This window comes from Oncorhynchus keta, chromosome 1 (genome assembly GCF_023373465.1).
Source record: "Oncorhynchus keta strain PuntledgeMale-10-30-2019 chromosome 1, Oket_V2, whole genome shotgun sequence".
In the NCBI taxonomy this organism is placed as follows: Eukaryota; Metazoa; Chordata; class Actinopteri; order Salmoniformes; family Salmonidae; genus Oncorhynchus; species Oncorhynchus keta.
The window spans coordinates 91,120,466-91,137,171 of record NC_068421.1 but is presented as its reverse complement, the minus strand read 5'-3'; the positions used below and the strand labels follow the sequence as shown (position 1 = coordinate 91,137,171).

General features: G+C 47.1%; 1 protein-coding gene across 1 annotated transcript in view; it reads left to right on the top strand.

Annotated features, from left to right (window-relative positions):
• Nucleotides 1-16,706, top strand: part of LOC118377063 (insulin receptor-like) — a 101,392-nt gene that overhangs the window by 42,779 nt on the left and 41,907 nt on the right. Inside the window, exons 6-11 of the mRNA XM_052524580.1 lie at nt 1,195-1,321; nt 3,331-3,581; nt 6,934-7,101; nt 7,327-7,525; nt 15,944-16,227; nt 16,491-16,639. Of these exons, the coding sequence (XP_052380540.1) occupies nt 1,195-1,321; nt 3,331-3,581; nt 6,934-7,101; nt 7,327-7,525; nt 15,944-16,227; nt 16,491-16,639 (1,178 nt within the window). The remainder of the gene's footprint in view (nt 1-1,194; nt 1,322-3,330; nt 3,582-6,933; nt 7,102-7,326; nt 7,526-15,943; nt 16,228-16,490; nt 16,640-16,706) is intronic.

Here is a 16,706-nt window from a genome sequence, read left to right as displayed (position 1 = left end):
CCATTTTACTCGCCCTAGCAGCGCTGGTTAGGCTGTCTTTTTGTTATCCAGAGTGTTGGTGACTGTAACTGTGCTGCCGGCAACAATTTAATTACACTTTTTTTTGCCAACGTTTACTGACACGTCCATATTCAACGGGTGTTGAGCGTTCGTAAATTTGTCTGTTATTCTGCGCTCTGGCACACTCAGACGAGAGTGCTCTGAAATCAGAGTAGATAATCAAAGCGAATTTACCAGCTACGACAGTTGTCGCAGTGACATCATAAACATTCTATTGAAATATATAACCAGGCAAAAGTTTGGACACCTACTCATTCAAGGGTTTTTCTTCATTTTTACTATTTTCTACTTTGTAGAAAATTGAAAACAGTACAAATAAAGAAAAACCCTTTAATGAGTAGGTGTGCCCAACATTTTGACTGGTACTGCAGTTACTTGCATAGTGGAGTCTTTTGTTTAGACATGTAGCTAGCTAGCTAAACAATGAACCATAATACCAATTTACAACGTAAGCTAGCTAACATTAGCCAGCTAACATTAGCTAGCAATACACTTTAACTTGATGACTTTTTGGCAAAATGAGAAACGTGTAATATCTGAAAATGTAGCTAGCGAAACTATCTTACTCGTATACATGGATGGACGCTTCCCCCCCTGTCACGAATGCCGTGGTTGCCCTTTATTTTGAAGATGTAATCCGGAGACAGGTGTTTTATACAACAGTCTTCTGTGTTCTCATTTCGACCGCATTTTGATAAATGGAAAATAAAAAGTTTACGTTCAAATGTCTCTCCTGTGATGCTCGACATACACCTAGTTTCCTGAAACGTGTCACATATAGTCGTCATGTAGCAGCAGACACTTTTACCCAAAGCGTCACATACAGTTAACATTTACTATTGAGTATTTAGTGATCCTTTAGGGCTCAGTTGATAGAGCGTGGCGCTTACAACGCCAGGATCGTGGGTGAGATTCCCTCTTTGGCCACCCATACGAAAATGGATGCTCGCATGACTGTAAGTTGTTTTGGATAAAAGTGGTCAGTAGGTCAGTCCTCCAATCTGTATTGGGTTGTTTCAGTTACCTAGCATGTTTAGTTCCCTCTTCTACAATATGGCTATTCTCCCACCTCCCTGATTCGCCCTGATCGCTCCTGTCCTTAAGCTCTGTTTGTCTCTATTTCTTGGTCACCAGGTGAGACCCAGTTCCTGAATTTCACCACGGTGCGCACACAGTCGGACAAGATCCTCCTCAAGTGGGAACCTTTCTGGCCGCCAGACTATAGGGACCTACTGGGCTTCATGGTCCTCTACAAAGAGGCGTAAGTATAAAACAATACATGATTAAGTTATGCTCTTGCCCTGTGGGACAAGGTTACTATCTCCTAGAGCTAGAGATGCCTTGGTCAACTGTAACTGCTGTTATTGTGAAGTGGAAACATATAGGGGCAACATTGTGTCAGCCGCGAAGTGCTAGGTCATACAATCTCACAGAACGGGGCCCGCCCAGTGCTGAAAGCACGTAGCGTGTAAAAATGGTCTGTCCTCGGTTGCAACACTCACTACCGAGCTGCCTCTGGAAGCAAATTCAGTACAAGAACTGCTCATCTGGAGCTTCATGAAATGAGTTTCCATGTACCGGGCAGCCGCACACAAGCCTAAACTTACGATGCGCAATGCCAAGCGTCAGCTGAAGCGCATCCTCGGTTGCAACACTCGCTAACGAGTTCCAAACTGCCTCTGGAAGCAACATCAGCACAAAAACTGTTCGTTGGGAAGTTCATGGAATGGGTTTCCATGGTTGAGCAGCTGCACACAAGCCTAAACTCACCATTCACCAATGCCAAGCGTCAGCTGGAGAGGTGTAAAGCTCGCCACCATTGGTCTCTGGAGCAGTGGAAATGCATTCTCTGAAGTGATGAATCACACTTCACCATCTTGCGGTCCAATGGCAAATCTGGGTTTGGCAAATGCTATCTGCCCGAATGCATAGTGCCAACTGTGAAGTTTGGCGGGGGAGGAATGGGGCTTTTTTTCATGGTTCGGGCTAGGCCCCTTAGTTCCATTGATGGGAAATCTTAATGCTACAGCATACAATGACATTCTAGACAATTCTGTACTTCTGACTTTGTGGCCACAGTTTGGGGAAGGCCTTTTCCTGTTTCAGCATAACAATGCCCCCGTGCGCAAAGTGAGGTCCATACAGAAAGGATTTGTCAATATTGGTGCGGAAGACCTTGACTGGCATGCACAGAGCCCAGACCTCAACCCCACCAAACACCTTTGGGATGAATTTGAAACGGCGACTGTGAGCCAGGACTAATCGCCCCAACATTAGTGCACAACCTCACTAATGCTCTTGTGGCTGAAGGGAAGCAAGTCCCTACAGCAATGTTCCGCCGTCTAGTAGAAAGCCTGGCCAGGCCTCCTCAGACGATCTCGCAGGTGAAGAAGCCAGACGTGGAGGTCCTGGGCTGAGCGTGGTTACACGTGGTCTGCGGTTGTCAGGCCGGTTGCATGTACTTCCAAGTTCTCTAAAACAACGTGGAAGTGGCTTATGATAGACAAATAGAAATTCTGCAGTCAGTATGCCAATTCCACGCTCCCTCAACTTGAGACATCAGTGGCTTTTTTTAGAGTGGCCTTTTATTGTCTTCAGCACAAGGTGTAATGATCATGCTGTTTAATCAGCTCCTTGATATGCCACACCTGTCATGTGGATGGATTATCTTGGCAAGAGAGAAATGCTCACTAACAGGGATGTAAACACATTTGTGCCCAAAATTTGAAAGAAATAAGCTTTTTGGCGTATGGAAATATTTCTGTGATCTTCTATTTCAGCTCATGAAACATGGGACCAAACACTTTACATGTTGTTTATATTTTTGTCCAGTATAATTACAAATAATTAGCATATTGACCACAAGAAGCCCAAACCGATATGCTTGACTAAAACAATCATTTTAAACCTTGCTTACATTTGTATACGATCACGTGTATCTCTCTCTTATGTCTGAGAATATTTGGGAACAGATTTCTTAAATTAAATTCACTTGGAGCTGATTTCCTGCTGTTGTCCAACAACAACAACAACTTTTTTGTTTTTGCTCAGAAGGCTTGGGGGAGGGCAATAGCTTGGTGGCCAAACCCTGCTGTAAAGTGTCAAAAGTATTGAATCGAAAGGTGTGTAGTAAATTGGAGCTTCCATGACTATTTAGATAGGACAGCAGTCTCTAATGGTGTAGATTAGAGTAGCGGGTGGTAGCCGGCTAGTAACAGTCGTATCTCTACTATTAGTATGTCAGTGTCTTTCTGTCCTCTCCATCTCCAGGCCTTATAAGAACGTGACAGAGTTTGATGGCCAGGATGCATGTGGCTCTAACAGCTGGGTGATAGCTGACGTCGACCCTCCACCCCGGGCCACGGAGGGGAAAGAGCAGGCGGAGCCTGGCTTCCTCATCCATCCTATGAAGCCCTGGACCCAGTACGCCATCATGGTCAAGACCCAGCTCTCCGCCTCAGACGAACACCAGGTCCTCGGGGCCAAGAGCGACATCATCTACGTCCGCACCAATGCCACCAGTGAGTCACAAACACAGTCCTCCGTTCTAACAACATTCTACTACTGAGTCACAAACACAGTCCTCCGTCCTTACAGCATTCTACTACTGAGTCACAAACACAGTCCTCCGTCCTGAAAACATTCTACTACTGAGTCACAAACACAGTCCTCCGTCCTGACAACATTCTACTACTGAGTCACAAACACAGTCCTCCGTCCTTACAGCATTCTACTACTGAGTCACAAACACAGTCCTCCGTCCTGACAACATTCTACTACTGAGTCACAAACACAGTCCTCCGTCCTGACAACATTCTACTACTGAGTCACAAACACAGTCCTCCGTCCTGACAACATTCTACTACTGAGTCACAAACACAGTCCTCCGTCCTTACAACATTCTACTACTGAGTCACAAACACAGTCCTCCGTCCTTACAACATTCTACTACTGAGTCACAAACACAGTCCTCCGTCCTGACAACATTCTACTACTGAGTCACAAACACAGTCCTCCGTCCTGACAACATTCTACTACTGAGTCACAAACACAGTCCTCCGTCCTTACAGCATTCTACTACTGAGTCACAAACACAGTCCTCCGTCCTTACAACATTCTACGACTGAGTCACAAACAGTCCTCCGTTCTAACATTCTACTACTGAGTCACAAACAGTCCTCCGTTCTAACATTCTACTACTGAGTCACAAACAGTCTCCTCCCTTACAACATTCTACTACTGAGTCACAAACAGTCCTCCGTTCTAACATTCTACTACTGAGTCACAAACAGTCCTCCGTTCTAACATTCTACTACTGAGTCACAAACATAGTCCTCTGTCCTTACAACATTCTACTACTGAGTCACAAACAGTCCTCCGTTCTAACATTCTACTACTGAGTCACAAACAGTCCTCCGTTCTAACATTCTACTACTGAGTCACAAACAGTCCTCCGTTCTAACATTCTACTACTGAGTCACAAACATAGTCCTCCGTCCTGACAACATTCTACTACTTACAAACACATTCTACTACTGAGTCCTTACAGCATTCTACTACTGAGTCACAAACACAGTCCTCCGTTCTAACATTCTACTACTGAGTCACAAACATAGTCCTCCGTCCTTACAACATTCTACTACTGAGTCACAAACAGTCCTCCATTCTAACATTCTACTACTGAGTCACAAACAGTCCTCCGTCCTTACAACATTCTACTACTGAGTCACAAACAGTCCTCCGTTCTAACATTCTACTACTGAGTCACAAACAGTCCTCCGTTCTAACATTCTACTACTGAGTCACAAACATAGTCCTCTGTCCTTACAACATTCTACTACTGAGTCACAAACACAGTCCTCTGTCCTTACAACATTCTACTACTGAGTCACAAACACAGTCCTCCGTCCTTACAGCATTCTACTACTGAGTCACAAACACAGTCCTCCGTCCTTACAACATTCTACTACTGAGTCACAAACACAGTCCTCCGTCCTTACAACATTCTACTACTGAGTCACAAATACAGTCCTCCGTCCTTACAACATTCTACTACTGAGTCACAAACGCAGTCCTCCGTCCTTACAACATTCTACTACTGAGTCACAAACACAGTCCTCCGTCCTTACAGCATTCTACTACTGAGTCACAAACACAGTCCTCCCGTCCTGACAACATTCTACTACTGAGTCACAAACACAGTCCTCTGTCCTTACAACATTCTACTACTGAGTCACAAACACAGTCCTCCGTCCTTACAACATTCTACTACTGAGTCACAAACACAGTCCTCCGTCCTTACAGCATTCTACTACTGAGTCACAAACACAGTCCTCCGTCCTTACAGCATTCTACTACTGAGTCACAAACACAGTCCTCCGTCCTTACAGCATTCTACTACTGAGTCACAAACACAGTCCTCCGTCCTTACAGCATTCTACTACTGAGTCACAAACACAGTCCTCCGTCCTTACAGCATTCTACTACTGAGTCACAAACACAGTCCTCCGTCCTTACAACATTCTACTACTGAGTCACAAACACAGTCCTCCGTCCTTACAACATTCTACTACTGAGTCACAAACACAGTCCTCCGTCCTGACAACATTCTACTACTGAGTCACAAACACAGTCCTCCGTCCTGACAAAATTCTTGTTATCTGATAAATTCACTCTGACAAAAAAGGTCATCTCTAATGTCGTTGTATATAACCCACATAAAGCAAGGCAGGAGCTTCGGTTTCAATGGAAACATCATTACTGAAAGTGCAGACACGTTTACCTAGGGGAGTGTTTGTGGATCGACTAGTCTCAATAGCGAGAGGAGCCACTCCATATCTACATTTAGAAAAATAGCTTTGAATATGGTTGAAACGTACACAGGGTTCTGCCCTGGTCATTTAAAAAGCAGTCGGTGAGCATTTTGTTACTTTCTGATTGGTTTGATCAGTTGGTACCACTTTCGTTCATTGCTCTCTAAAAGTGCTTCTCCAAAAGCGTTACGGTAATTTCTAGAATAGACTCTGTCCGTATCAGTGAGGCGAGCCATATGGGCGGAGGCGAGCCATATGGGCGGAGGCGAGCCATATGGGCGGAGGCGAGCCATATGGGCGGAGGCGAGCCATATGGGCGGAGGCGAGCCATATGGGGAGGCGAGCCATATGGGCGGAGGCGAGCCATATGGGCGGAGGCGAGCCATATGGGCGGACTTAAAAAAGGCTTTGACGTGATACTGTAAATAAAACATATTTGCAGCTGCAACATTACAAGCCCATTAAAATGGCGTGTTTACATAGACGTTCATTTGGCATGCTGCAAAATCTCTACCAATTTAAACAAAATAATATATATATATTTTAAAAAATTAAAAAATGCATAGCCGCTGGTGATGCCATGGAATTTTCCAGCCCATGTCATTTTGAATAGCAACATTTGACATGTATTTACCCACACCAAGGTCAAATCTGCAGCACTGTTCAAAACACAGTTAACACCAGTATAATTTGTCCCCATACTGCTCCAGCAGACATAATACTAGGTAGCACCGATGAATCAAACCGTTTTGGTGAAACATTTTAAAAGGTTGGCCAACCATGACTTTACTCTTTACAATGATGGCACTAAGGGGCACAATTTACATGGTACGCTATGTACTTAACGGACACAATGTAATCCTAGATAAGACTGTAGAAGCTGGCTGTTATCCACCAATAGGTCCCCTCCAGCCCCAGTCTGACAACAATCCTTACTCTTAACTCTAGCAATGTTGATCTTGTTGTTAACATTCCTTACGCTTAACTCTAGCAATGTTGATCTTGTTGTTAACAACCCTTACTCTTAACTCTAGCAATGTTGATCTTGTTGTTATTTCAGAGCCGTCCGTGCCACTGGACCCCATCTCCTCGTCCAACTCGTCCTCTCAAATCATCCTGAAGTGGAAACCTCCCACAGATCCCAACGGGAACATCACTCACTACCTGGTGTACTGTCAGCAGCAGCCCGAGGACAGCGACCTCTACAAGTTCGATTACTGTCAGAAAGGTGAGACGCAGAGGATTGTCATCTTTCACGTGATTATTTCATATCACAGTTTAGGAAAGGATCGATCAATCGTGTCAGATGTTCTCATGGGTCTTGTCTTATGATCCGTTGACCAATGAGAATGGGATTTGTGGGTCATCCCCTATTTTAGTGCAGATGTGACATTTGGGACATTTGGGACCATTGGGATTCAGTTGAACTGTCTTTTTGTCTGTCTGTCTGTAGGAATGAAGTTGCCGTCGCGGGCTCCTACCCACCTGGACACTGAAGAGGAACAGAAATGGAACCAAACAGACGAGCCTGGGCCAGGGAGCCGCTGCTGTTCCTGCCCCAAAACAGAGACCCAGCTCAAGAAGGAGGCCGATGAGTCTGATTACCGCAAGACCTTTGAAAACTACATCCACAACGAAGTGTTTGAACCCAGGTAGGATTATAGCAGAGTTGCACTACACGATCAAAAGTATGTGGACAGAGATACCTTCATAACATAGCGTTGAAATCAGGTATGAGAACAGTAGAGATACCTTCATAGCATAGCGTTGAAATCAGGTATGAGAACAGTAGAGATACCTTCATAACATAGCGTTGAAATCAGGTATGAGAACAGTAGAGATACCTTCATAACATAGCGTTGAAATCAGGTATGAGAACAGTAGAGATACCTTTATAACATAGCGTTGAAATCAGGTATGAGAACAGTAGTAGCGTCACAGTTTGGCGTTGTAGTAAAGGCATAACAGTTGTCTATACTTCCAGAAATTACCCCAAAGCTCAGGGAACCCTGCCTGAAACTGAGGACGATTGACTAGTGTACGCTCCTAACAAGGCTATTCAGTTAATATACAGTGGGGCAAAAAAGTATTTAGTCAGCCACCAATTGTGCAATTTCTCCCACTTAAAAAGATGAGAGAGGCCTATAATTTTCATCATAGGTACACTTCAACTAAAAAAATCCAGAAAATCACATTGTAGGTTTTTTAATGAATTTATTTTGCAAATTATGGTGGAAAATAAGTATTTGGTCACCTACAAACAAGCAAGATTTCTGTCTCTCACAGACGTGTAACTTCTTCTTTAAGAGGCTCCTCTGTCCTCCACTCGTTACCTGTATTAATGGCACCTGTTTGAACTTGTTATCAGTATAAAAGACACCTGTCCACAACCTCAAACAGTCACACTCCAAACTCCACAATGGCCAAGACCAAAGAGCTGTCAAAGGACACCGGAAACAAAATTGTAGACCTGCACCAGGCTGGGAAGACTGAATCTGCAATAGGTAAGCAGCTTGGTTCGAAGAAATCAACTGTGGGAGCAATTATTAGGAAATGGAAGACATACAAGACCACTGATAATCTCCCTCGATCTGGGGCTCCACGCAAGATCTCACCCCGTGGGGACAAAATGATGAGAACTGGGACCAGAGTAACAAAGCCTACCATCAGTAACACACTACGCCGCCAGGGACTCAAATCCTGCAGTGCCAGACGTGTCCCCCTGCTTAAGCCAGTACATGTCCAGGCCCGTCTGAAGTTTTCTAGAGAGCATTTGGATGATCCAGAAGTAGATTGGGAGAATGTCATATGGTCAGATGAAACCAAAATATAACTTTTTGGTAAAAACTCAACTCGTCGTGTTTGGAGGACAAAGAATGCTGAGTTGCATCCAAAGAACACCATACCTACTGTGAAGCATGGGGGTGGAAACAGGCTGTTTTTCTGCAAAGGGACCAGGACGACTGATCCGTGTAAAGGAAAGAATGAATGGGGCCATGTATCGTGAGATTTTGAGTGAAAACCTCCTTCCATCAGCAAGGGCATTGAAGATGAAACGTGGCTGGGTCTTTCAGCATGACAATGATCCCAAACACACCACCCGGGCAACGAAGGAGTGGCTTCGTAAGAAGCATTTCAAGGTCCTGGAGTGGCCTAGCCAGTCTCCAGATCTCAACCAGATCTCAATCTCTTGCCCAGCAAGAGCCCCAAAACATCACTGCTCTAGAGGAGATCTGCATGGAGGAATGGGCCAAAATACCAGCAACAGTGTGTGAAAACCTTATGAAGACTTACAGAAAACGTTTGACCTCTGTCATTGCCAACAAAGGGTATATAACAAAGTATTGAGAAACTTTTGTTATTGACCAAATACTTATTTTCCACCATAATTTGCAAATAAATTCATTAAAAATCCTACAATGTGATTTTCTGGATTTTTTTCACCCTCATTTTGTCTGTCATAGTTGAAGTGTACCTATGATGAAATTTACAGGCCCCTCATCTTTTTAAGTGGGAGAACTTGCACAATTGGTGGCTGACGAAATACTTTTTTGCCCCACTGTAAGTGAAGTATAGACAGTCTGATGGCAGGTAGGCCCTGAACACAGCTGATCTCTCATTCCTCCAGAACAACACCTGCTGTAAGCAACTCTTCTGACAATGGGTAAGCCAATGGCGTTCAAGTGCTGGTGTTAATGCCCAGCCCCCCCCTCACCTTGTCAGCCAATCAGAACACAACAACCAGCAGGTCTATGTCAGTGGTGGAATGCGTAATTCGATGCACTAATTCGTTGGGGGGGTGACGAAACTAGCTCGCCCCCCACCTCCTCTCTGTGCTTCCAATCCTGTGTTTGTGTGTTAATTCACAACTATCTATGCTCTCGCCTTGGTGGAGAGTTCTGGGAAAATGTCTTCCCCTCTGTGTGACAATGGAAATGCTTGCCCGACCCAAGCATGATGATGGGAGCGTCAGCGCTGTGAAGAAGACCGTGGTTTAATTAGTAAAGGCCTCTATGAGTTCTGTTCCCCTTTTGATCGTAATTCCAGGAATATGTGTGAACAGATGAATTGTGTAAGCGTTCTGTTGCGTCGGCACCAGAGGCTCTTTGGCAGGTGGACCAGCAGGCAGAGCTGGCTTTCAGACGCGCTGTTGACAGGCCCCTGGGCTGACACACACCCTCCCCGTTTAAGGCATGTGTATAGATGCTGAGATGAGTCATGGGAAATCACTATCTGAGTCGGTCTCGTCTGCTTTGCCGCAGTTTCAAGCGGTGTGGTCCGGCCTTGGCTCTTCTGCTTTAACTCTCCAGTCACAAGAGATGTTATCGTTTCTACTACAGCCGAGCTGTAATTTAGTAGCTAGCTGGTGGGGTGGGGTGGAGGGGGGGATTACAGTGTCTGGGCCCTGAGTGGTCTGTTGCTGTTATTCACACAGTCACAGGAACACTGTGCTCCGTCCCTCCCTCAGGCAGGGGCCCCGCGCTCCCTTTGTTTGGCCCTGGATGTGTGTGTGTGTTCTAGCGTGCTATCAAGCTAGCCCCAACCCTGTGTGACGTGTGTGTCCCTGTTTACGCTCTATTCCGGAACCCAGCTGCAGAGGGGGAAGGGGGTCGGGGGTTGTCTGGTGCCCCCATCCCACCTACACGCCCCCCCTTTCCCATGGGAGTGATTATTGTACCCATTACCATCCGTTCATGCAGACTGCCGCCCAGCCGTTTAGACTGCTACACACATAAACTAACACGATTTAGATCTACACACACACACACACACACACACACACACACACACACACACACACACACACACACACACACACACACACACACACACACACACAGTTGAGACCTCAGCTGGGGTTTAATCCTGTGTCTGAGTGGAAGACATGGTAATTATGGTATAGGAAGTGAACAAGGAGATCAGACTGACAACAGTACCAGACTACTTCTAATTCCCCCCTTCCCTCTAAACCGTACTGGTGCGGCGATGTCCGGCAGAGCGAGACAGACAACAGTAGAGTGAATATATATATGACGCTTTTATCCATCCATTTTGTGTATGTGTGGTCCTGGGAATTGAACCCACTGTCCCAGTGTTGCAAGCACCATGCTCTACTGACTGAGCAACAGAGGACCACGTGAATGGAAAGACTGTTTGTAACCCACCGTGACCCAGTACTGACCTGGTTCAGACCTGGCTAGTTCTGTTCTGATGCCATTTTGGGAGGTCTGTTGTTCTACTGACTGTCTGTATTTATCTGGTAGTGTAGTGACATGGCCAACATGGGGAAGTGTGTTCAGTGGTGCTGTCTGTCTGTCTGTGATGCTGTCTTTCAGTCTGTCCGTCTGTCTGTGGTGCTGCCTGTATGTCTGTCTATCTGGTGCTCTCTGTCTGTCTGTGGGGCCCTCTGTATGTATGTCTGTCTGGTGCTGTCTGTCTGTCTGTGGTGCTGTCTGTCTGGTGCCATCTTTCAGTCTGTCCATCTGTCTGTCAGTGGTGCTGTCCATCTGTCTGTCAGTGGTGCTGTCCATCTGTCTGTCAGTGGTGCTGTCTGTCTGTCGGTCTGTGGTGCTGTCTGTGGGGCCCTCTGTATGTCTGTCTGTGGTGCTGTGATGCCTTTGGTGCTGTCTATCTGTCTGGTGCTGCCTGTATGTCTGTGTCTGTGGTGCTGTCTGTGGTGCTGTCTGTGTCTGTGTTGCTGTCTGTGTCTGTGTTGCTGTCTGTGTCTGTGTTGCTGTCTGTGTCTGTGGTGCTGTCTGTGTCTGTGGTGCTGTCTGTGTCTGGTGGTGCTGTGTCTGTCTGTGGTGCTGCCTGTATGTCTGTCTATCTGGTGCTGTCTGTCTGTGGTGCTGCCTGTATGTCTGTCTGTGGTGCTGCCTGTATGTCTGTCTGTGGTGCTGTGTCTGTCTGTGGTGCTGCCTGTATGTCTGTCTATCTGGTGCTGTCTGTCTGTGGTGCTGCCTGTCAGTGGTGCTGCCTGTATGTCTGTCTATCTGGTGCTCTCTGTCTGTCTGTGGGGCCCTCTGTATGTATGTCTGTCTGGTGCTGTCTGTCTGGTGCTGTCTGTCTGTCTGTGGTGCCATCTTTCAGTCTGTCCATCTGTCTGTCAGTGGTGCTGTCTGTCTGTCGGTCTGTGGTGCTGTCTGTGGGGCCCTCTGTATGTCTGTCTGTGGTGCTGTCTATCTGTCTGGTACTGTCTGTGTCTGTGGTGCTGTCTGTGTCTGTGGTGCTGTCTGTCTGTGGTGCTGTCTGTCTGTGGTGCTGTCTGTCTGTGGTGCTGTCTGTCTGTGGTGCTGTCTGTCTGTGGTGCTGTCTGTCTGTGGTGCTGTCTGTGTCTGTGGTGCTGTCTGTGTCTGTGGTGCTGTCTGTGTCTGTGGTGCTGTCTGTGTCTGTGGTGCTGTCTGTCTGTCTGTGGTGCTGTCTGTCTGTCTGTGGTGCTGTCTGTCTGTCTGTGGTGCTGTCTGTCTGTCTGTGGTGCTGTGTCTGTCTGTGGTGCTGTGTCTGTCTGTGGTGCTGTGTCTGTCAGTGGTGCAGTCTGTCAGTGGTGCAGTCTGTCCATCTGTCTTGTCTGTGGTGCTGTCTGCCTGTGGTGCTATCTTTCAGTCTGTCTGTCTCATTGGTGCTGTTTGTCTGTGGTGCTGTCCGTCTGGTGCTGGCTGTCTGTCTGTGGGGCCCTCTCTGTCTGACCGTCCGTCCGTCCCTTGTCCATGGTGCAGTCTCTGTCAGTCTGTCCATTGGTGCAGACTGTCTGTCGGGTTGTGTCTGTCTGTGGGGGCTGTCTGTTTGTCTGTGGTGCTGTCTGTATCAATGCATCACCCCCACACTGTCACAGCCAGTGTTCTGAAGGCTCACTGTGACATCATAACTGTGTGCTTAGCCAGGCAGCCAGCCTTCTGAAGACTCACTGTGACATCAGCCAGGCAGCCAGCGTTCTGAAGACTCACTGTGACATCAGCCAGGCAGCCAGCGTTCTGAAGACTCACTGTGACATCATAACTGTGTGCTTAGCCAGGCAGCCAGCGTTCTGAAGACTCACTGTGACATCAGCCAGGCAGCCAGCGTTCTGAAGACTCACTGTGACATCAGCCAGGCAGCCAGCGTTCTGAAGACTCACTGTGACATCACAACTGTGGGCTCAGCCAGGCAGCCAGGGTTCTGAAGACTCACTGTGACATCACAACTGTGGGCTCAGCCAGGCAGCCAGGGTTCTGAAGACTCACTGTGACATCACAACTGTGGGCTCAGCCAGGCAGCCAGCGTTCTGAAGACTCACTGTGACATCACAACTGTGGGCTCAGCCAGGCAGCCAGGGTTCTGAAGACTCACTGTGACATCACAACTGTGGGCTCAGCCAGGCAGCCAGCGTTCTGAAGACTCACTGTGACATCAGCCAGGCAGCCAGCGTTCTGAAGACTCACTGTGACATCATAACTGTGTGCTCAGCCAGGCAGCCAGCGTTCTGAAGACTCACGGTGACAGATGGATAAAGCCACTCTGCCTGCTGAGGAAGAAGTTGCCTCAGTCGAACCACGGGATCTGATCAAGCACCAGATTACGAACGTGATCTGATCTAGCACCAGATTACCACGGGATCTGATCTAGAACCGGATTACGAACGTAATCTGATCTAGCATCAGATTACCATCCCAAAATGTGAACCTCAACTATTAGGAAGATAAGAAAATAAAAGCTGATTTTGGGCCCAGGGGGGTGTTGGAACTTCCCTCAACTCACCGTAGTAGTAGGGTCATACTTGCTTGTTTATCAGGATCCCCATTTAGCTTTTGTAGAAGAAGCAGCTACTCTTCCTGGGGGTCTACATAAACACAGGACATGACAAGTAACTAAGCACTTGATACACTGATAGACAAGAACAGTCACACAAATCAAAAATACAACGATATACAAACAATACTACTAAACTGTAGCTGCCATAGAAATCGATTATTTTTATATGGTTTCTCCTCTTATCAGCCTCAACCTGTTCTGTTCTCAACACTGCTCAGTCTGTAGTCAACTCAAACTTAAACAAACCTAGTTGACTGGCTGGCTGCTAGGCTAGCAGAAGACTCCGTGGCTCCATCTGTTGGTGAGGAGTGTAACTGCAGCCTGTCCACCCGGCTGACTGGAGGAGTCCAATCAAATTGTATTAGTCACATGCGCCGAATACAACAGGTGTAGGTAGACCTTACAATGAAATGCTTACTTACGAGCCCCTAACCAACAATGCAGTTTAAAAAATAAAAAAAATAGATTAGAATTAAAGTAATTTAAGAGCAACAGTAAAATAATGAGACTATATACAGGGGGTACCGGTACAGAGTCAATGTGGAGGCTATATACAGGGGGTACCGGTACAGAGTCAATGTGGAGGCTATATACAGGGGGGTACCGGTTCAGAGTCAATGTGGAGGCTATATACAGGGGGGTACCGGTACAGAGTCAATGTGGAGGCTATATACAGGGGGTACCGGTACAGAGTCAATGTGGAGGCTATATACAGGGGTACCGGTACAGAGTCAATGTGGAGGCTATATACAAGTACAGGGTACCGGTACAGAGTCAATGTGGAGGCTATATACAGGGGTACCGGTTCAGAGTCAATGTGGAGGCTATATACAGGGGGTACCAGGTACAGAGTCAATGTGGAGGCTATATACAGGGGTACCGGTACAGAGTCAATGTGGAGGCTATATACAGGGGGTACCGGTACAGAGTCAATGTGGAGGCTATATACAGGGGGTACCGGTACAGAGTCAATGTGGAGGCTATATACAGGGTGTTACAGTACAGAGTCAATGTGGAGGCTATATACAAGGGGTACCGGTACAGAGTCAATGTGGAGGCTATATACAGAAGGTACCAGTTCAGAGTCAATGTGGAGGCTATATACAGGGGGTACCGGTACAGAGTCAATGTGGAGGCTATATACAGGGGGTACCGGTACAGAGTCAATGTGGAGGCTATATACAGGGGGTACCGGTACAGAGTCAATGTGGAGGCTATATACAGGGGGTACTGGTACAGAGTCAATGTGGAGGCTATATACAGGGGGTACCAGTTCAGAGTCAATGTGGAGGCTATATACAGGGGGTACCGGTACAGAGTCAATGTGGAGACTATATACAAGGGGTACCATACAGAGTCAATGTGGAGGCTATATACAGGGGGTACCGGTACAGAGTCAATGTGGAGGCTATATACAGGGGGTACCGATACAGAGTCAATGTGGAGGCTATATACAGGGGGTACCGGTACAGAGTCAATGTGTGGGGGCACTGGTAAGTTGAGGTAATATGTACATGTAGGTAGAGTTATTAAGTAACTATGCATTGATGATAACAACAGAGTAGCAGTGGTGTAAAAGAGGTGGGGGGCAATGCAAATAGTCTGGGTAGCCATTTGATTAGGCGTTCAAGAGTCTTATGTCTTGGGGGTAGAAGCTGTTCAGAAGCCTCTTGGACCTAGACTTGGCGCTTCGAGTCAGTAGATTGGTGTTGTAAACGTCAGGCTGAGTTAAAGGACCTTGTGACCAGAGGACAAGACTACTTACTATAGACTCTACCTCACAAAACGCCTCTTTCTCTCTTCACCTAACCTTGCATGGAGAACAGTAGGTCAAAGGTTAAACACCTTTTGATTTAGGTGCTGTGTTGGGTTGTTACAATGGGCTTTCTAGGTTGGAGAAACTAACGTGGATCTTCAGCAGAGGTCTGTATGGTAGGTAGGTTAGTCCCATAGGACAACCAGGTCTTTGATTATTGTGAAAGTTTTCAATGACTTCCCTTCCGCTTAGACCTTTTTTTAGTCTTCGCTCTTTTTTTATTTTTTTATTTATTTTATTTTACCTTTATTTAACCAGGCAAGTCAGTTAAGAACACATTCTTATTTTCAATGACGGCCTGGGAACGGTGGGTTAACTGCCTGTTCAGGGGCAGAACGACAGATTTGTACCTTGTCAGCTCGGGGGTTACTAGTCCAACGCTCTAACCACTAGGCTACGCTGCTGCCCTTTGTTCCTGTGTAACACGCCTCATCTCCCCTGGCCTCTCCACCCTTTTCTTCTTCAGACCGTCTCGTCGGCGCCGCTCAGTGGGTGTGGCCAACGCCACCCTGCCTCGCTTCCTGACCACTCCCCCCACCCTGCCCAACGCGTCGACCACGCCCAGCCCAGAGGGCGAGGGGGCGGAGGGCTCCAAGGTGACACTTGTGGTGTTCGCCAAGGAGTCAACCGTCATCTCCAACCTGCGCCACTTCACCAGCTACCAGATAGAGATCCATGGTTGTAACCACCCCTCGGACTCCCAACGCTGCAGCATGGCCACTTACGTCAGCGCACGCACCATGCCCGAGGGTAAGGCTGTACACAGTCCCACACAGTAACAGACTACAGCATGCCTGAGGGTAAGGCTGTACACAGTCCCACACAGTAACAGACTACAGCATGCCCGAGGGTAAGGCTGTACACAGTCCCACACAGTAACAGACTACAGCATGCCCGAGGGTAAGGCTGTACACAGTCCCACACACTAATAGACTACAGCATGCCCGAGGGTAAGGCTGTACACAGTCACACACACTAATGATGGTTCTGCCTGTGTTCTCCTCTCCCTGCAGAGAAAGCTGATGACATTGTGGGCCAGGTGAGCCATGAGATTGTGTTGGAGAACCCAGACTCTGTCCACATCAAGTGGCTGGAACCCAAAGCCCCCAACGGCATGATCATCCTGTACGAGATCAACTACAGGAGGATAGGAGACCCGGAGGTCAGTACCAATACTAGAATCAACTACAGGAGGATAGATAGGTGACCCTGAGGTCAGGACCAATACT